This window comes from Vombatus ursinus, unplaced genomic scaffold (assembly GCF_900497805.2).
Source record: "Vombatus ursinus unplaced genomic scaffold, bare-nosed wombat genome assembly UNPS02009205.1, whole genome shotgun sequence".
NCBI lineage: Eukaryota > Metazoa > Chordata > Mammalia > Diprotodontia > Vombatidae > Vombatus > Vombatus ursinus.
In genome coordinates, this window is record NW_020948983.1 from 47,787,694 (window position 1) to 47,792,942 (window position 5,249).

Sequence of the window (5,249 nt, forward strand, 5' to 3'; positions counted from 1 at the left end):
TTCACCCTGACAGCAGGAGCTGCTGCCTGCCAAAGCAAAGTCCCGATGCTCCCGTCCAGAACACAGTGCTGCTTGGTGTTCAGGGAGGACGTGTACATGACTCTATTTGTGGGAGCCTGTGTTCAGACTGAAAATTCAGGACTCACATGTTAGAAAGGAGCCATGTGGCATGATTGAAAGATCACATTCTTGGGAGGCCGGAGATCTGGAGCATAGTCCCTGCTCATAGGATCAAAGACTGAGGCTTGAAATGGATCTCAGTTCTGATGCTAATTGGCTAGCACCTGGCTTAGCATAGGCTAGCCTTAACCTCTGGGCCTCTGGCTTCTTATTTGCCCTCTCTTTTGAAAACATATAAAAATGCTCATTAGAACACAAGCTTTTCCGGAGCTGAGATTGGTGAATTCTTTGTATTTGTGTCTCCACTACCTAACAACTTATATGGAACACAGTAGGTGCTTAATAAATGCTTGTTGACTGGACCAATAAAAATGAAAATAAGAGAAACCTTGGTTCTGACTTGGTTTGCACAGGCCCATCTCCCAGGAGATTATCTAGGGTCACCACCACAGATAAGCAACAAAAATGATAAATTTCAAAGCTTCCTTCTCTACAGGAGAAGACTAATTTTGATCAGAAGAATTTTACAAAGTGCATAGCTCAGGAAGAGGTGGGCTTTAACCAATGTGATGGACATAAGGAATATAGAGGCAGGAGAGAGGAAGACAGAAGACAGGACAATTCAAAACAATAGTTTTAAGGTTCACAAAGCACTGCCCAAATGTTATCTGATTTGATCCTCACAACAACCTGGAAGGGTAGGTGCTACTATCTTCATTTTACAGATAAGGCAGATAGAGGTTAAATGACTTGCCCAGGGTCACACAGCTAGCAAGAGTCTGGAACTGAGTTCAAACTCAGGTCTATCCTGAAGGGGTCAGGAAGTTCTATTTGCTATGCCACCTAGCTGCCTGTTTAATATTCTAATTTGTAGAATATTAGTGCTGAAATGAGCCTTATGTGTTATCTGATCCTTTTACAGATAGGGAAACTGAGGCCCAGAAAGATTAAGTGTATTGCCCATTATCAGAAAAACTGGGACTGGGACTCAGATTGCAGGTTTATTATTCTTTTCACTCCCTGCCTCCCATGTTCTGCATGTTTGCTAAAGCTTTCTTCAGTCCTTCTATATCAGGTGCTCTTCACCTGGGGTCCACCAGCCCCTATGCAGCCCACAGATAACTTTCAGAGGGTTTGGGAACTTGCATGGGGGGAAAACTGACATCTTTATTTTTGCTAACCTTTTACTGAAATTTAGTATTTGCATCAATTATGAATTTTTTAAAAACCTTATTCTGAGAAGGGGTCCATGGGCTTCACCAGACTGCCAAAAGGGTCCAGGACACAAGAAAGATTAAGAACCTTTACTCTAGATAGAATAGAATACTATGCACACTACTACCACCCTCCCCCCCACACACATTTATTGACATCACAACGGAATGTGGGTGCTGCATCCTGATGAAATCCTAGTCACAGCTTAGCAGGTGAGCTTTCATGTATTGTTTTGCCTTTCAGAAGGCCTGGTTAACACATGTAGATAAAACCTGGTACTGGTTAACAAGCTTGCTTTGTTAGATGAGAGAGGGTCCATTAGATGCAGGATGATAGCCAGCCTCTGCCAACTGTACTTGGCTGGGTTGTAGCTTTCATAGTACACTCCCCTGAAAATCCGCCAGGCTGATAAAGTGATCAGAGGCCTTGCTGAGCCTCGTCTTCTAGCAGGGGCTAATGCAAAGGCCTCTCTCCTCTTCCCTGCTCCCAGGACTGGTACAAGCCCTGCCTCCAGAGGTAGAACTAATTAGAGTACCCAGTTTTGCCTGGTAGAGTGCCTGGTGAGTACGGTGGCCTATGTGCTGTGGTGAGGGGGCACCCAGAACCCCCTCTAATTTCCCATCTCTTCTCCACCAAACCACAATTATTGAGATTCATTCCTTGGAGTTCCAAGATCAAGCTCAAGGGGCCTCCTTTTACATTCAAGTCCTCCTGGGAAGAGTTACAAACTTCACTGTTGTCAATCACTGACACTTTGGTTTGGTTTAGAGGTACTGAGAACTTCCCAAGGGAAATGGGACATAGAGGCCCTGAGGAAATGAGAGTTTTGCTGAAAGTATGATTCTTATGATTCACCTCCACCCCCTTTAGGATCCTTTATTTCCTTCAAGGCTTAGCTCAAGGATCACCTTCTGAGTCTCTCCTGTTCCTCTGCTAGTGCCTTCCATCCCCACCCTTAAAGGCACCTGTTGTCTCCCTTGGCTAGATTGTAAGCCTCTTGAGGGCAGGGACTGTTTTACACCTATAAGCCTGGTCCTTAATAAGTGCACAATGTATGATTAGGGAAACCTAGAGAGGGTAAGCCTGGGTAAGCTTATTCTAATTGGAAGGGAAGGAAGTGAGTACTACGGAAGCAAGCAGGCATCAGGAAAGGGGAAAAAATACAAAAAGGTGAACTTGGGGAGGGGTGTCAAAGTCAAACTTTTATTAATAGCATTTACATATGTTTACTTAATGAAACGTACAGGTACTTTGCTGACATTTTATTAAGAGCATATACACAGCACTTTACACATCACTGTTGAGTGCTTTGCACATTTGATTTAAGCTGGATCCTCACAAGAGGCCTGTGAGGTAGGTTTTAATTATTATCCCCATTAAGAGAGATGAAGTGATTTGCTCAGGATTACACAGCTGGTGTCTGCGGCAGGATTTAAACTCGGGTCTTTCTGACGCCAGGGCCATTGTTTCCTCTCTTTCCCTGGACTCCACCACCATTCTGGTGAGGAGCTGACCTCGCCTAGAAGCCATCATTCCCCCAGTGCCTCAATGCCCCTTCAGGTGGGTGAAAGCCACGTGGTCCACTCATGGTATTATCTTCTCCTCCCTCTAGGCGAGAGACCCTTTGCCTGCAGCTGGCAGGACTGCAGTAAGAAATTCGCCCGGTCCGATGAGCTCGCCCGGCACTACCGCACCCACACAGGGGAGAAGAAGTTCAGCTGCCCCATTTGTGAGAAGCGTTTCATGCGCAGTGACCACCTGACCAAACACGCCCGCCGCCACGCCAACTTCCACCCTAGCATGCTCCAGCGGCGAAGTGGGAGTAGCTCCAGGACGGGATCGGTCAGTGACTACAGCCGCTCGGACGCCAGCAGCCCCACCATCAGCCCTGCCAGCTCGCCCTGAATCTCCCTGGCCCGGGCAACCGCAAAACCTACCATGCACTCTGTGGAGTCTGACTTGTGTTGCACACGTCTACAACTCTTTTGCTTGTTGTTGCTGTTTAATTTTTGGAGGGGGGACGGGGGGGGGCGGGGGAAATAGTTCAGTTATAGCTTGCAGTCTCGGCAAATACTTGTCGCCTCCTCCTGTGGGTGGCTGAACTAATCTTACCAATGGACGGATTTAATTCATTTCCCGTACCTAAATATTCCTTTTGTTTTATAGCCATATGCTTCTTGTTAACCTATATTTTTTTTTTAAAGAGAAAAACATTTTTTAAAAGCCAACAACAACAACAAACTTTTCTTCACCTCAGGTGTCAAAGCAGATTTGTAAAAAAAAAAAAAAAGAAAAAAAGAAAAAAAAAGAAAAAGAAAAAAGAAAAAAAGAAAAAGAAAAGAAAGAAATGAAAAAAATAAAAAAAAAACAAATTGCACAATAGAAACAACCACGTGATTAAAATTCAACTATGTTGAACTCTTCCCCACCCCCCACCCCTTCCCCTTTCTCAGGGATGGATATTTATGTTACACAATAAGTACAGTGAAGACACACCCTTACTGCAGCCTTACTCTGTAAATAGATTTGCACTCAGAAGTTTTATGTTAGATTCTTTCACACACTGGGGAAAAAGACAGACAATAATAATGATAATTATAATAATAAAAGAAACAAGGACTGGAAGCTAGTGCTTGACTGGTCAGTTTCATAATGGAAATGCGTTCTTTCGTTTTATGTTAACATGCGGGACCAAACTCAGAGGTCTGGGAGCTATAGCCTGTTTAGGAAAAAGCGCTGCTCTGGTTTTGCTTCCGGCTCTCCCCAACCCCTACCCCGTCCCCAGTCCCTTGCCACCTCCACTCCCTTACCCCTACTCCCAATCACCAGCCCATTGCTTCTGAGTGCCGAGTCTCTAACCCTGGTTATTTCTTCAAGATGGGATCCCACTTCCAATTACAGAAACAAAAAGCAAATTCTCCCCATTCAAGGCCCAAGTTGAAGGCACTTATGCCTTACGGAGATCCCCCAAAGTGATGCCTTAAGCCTGATTGGCAAACGGAAGAAAAGCCACAGCTATGCTAAGGCCCCCACTTATACTAAGAGATGGCATCAACCTCCACAAAGAGGCAGCCTCTCCTTCTATAGTTATTCTTGTCCCTGGGGACCCTTTTTTCCCAAGTGGTAGAGCTCAAAGCATTCTCTCTCCACTGAATTAGCAGGAAATGCTAAAGCCCTATCACTGAGACCAACTTTCCCCCTTTGTTGAAGTGCTGAGGAAGCAGAATGTGGAAGAAGTCCTTTGCTGGCCCCTCTTCCCCTGCCCCCACACGGAGTCTTATTAAGGTACTTACCTACTGCGCCCCTGGAAGCCACTGAGATACCGAACTTGCACAACACAGGAAGTTCCTCTACCCCCTTGCAACATAACTGTGGTGAATGGTAAAAGCAAAAGGAACCTTTTATTATAATAACATGTACTCTGACTGGAAAAATAAAATATACCTATTTTTTTTAAGTGTCAAAAAGTGTTATTAGCTCATCTATGGTTCAAAAATCTCCACTGATTCTTAAGTAAGAAAATGGGAATTTGAAGGGGTAAGTTTTAACTATCGGGGCATTTTACCAGGTGTGCCATATATATGTATGTAGAATGCATATCTATAATCATGCACAATATGCTGCACAATTTGCATTCTATTGCAAGAGACTGGAACATTGTGACTTGGAGACATTTTTTCATGGGTAAAGTGAACTGATCTATCAAAAATGCTGGCAGAACAAGCTACAAACCTCACCCCTTCCTCCAGCCTTTCCCACAAGTTGCTGTACAAAGCATTACAGGGATTTTCCCCCTTGCCACTTTGGGGTGGGAGGAGGGAGGAAGATCCATCCTTATATCCCTGGGTCCTTTTCCCACAGTCAGGGTCAGCCTCAATCAAAATTGATCTTTGGTGACCATTTCACATCCCCTT

General features: G+C 44.7%; 1 protein-coding gene across 1 annotated transcript in view; it reads left to right on the forward strand.

Moving 5' to 3' along the window:
• KLF13 (Kruppel like factor 13) overlaps positions 1-4,792 on the forward strand; it is a 92,176-nt gene extending 87,384 nt beyond the window's left edge. The window contains exon 2 of the mRNA XM_027851662.1: positions 2,948-4,792. Coding sequence (XP_027707463.1) covers positions 2,948-3,240 — 293 coding nt within the window. The 3' untranslated portion in view covers positions 3,241-4,792. The remainder of the gene's footprint in view (positions 1-2,947) is intronic.
• The last annotated feature ends 457 nt before the right edge of the window (positions 4,793-5,249 follow it).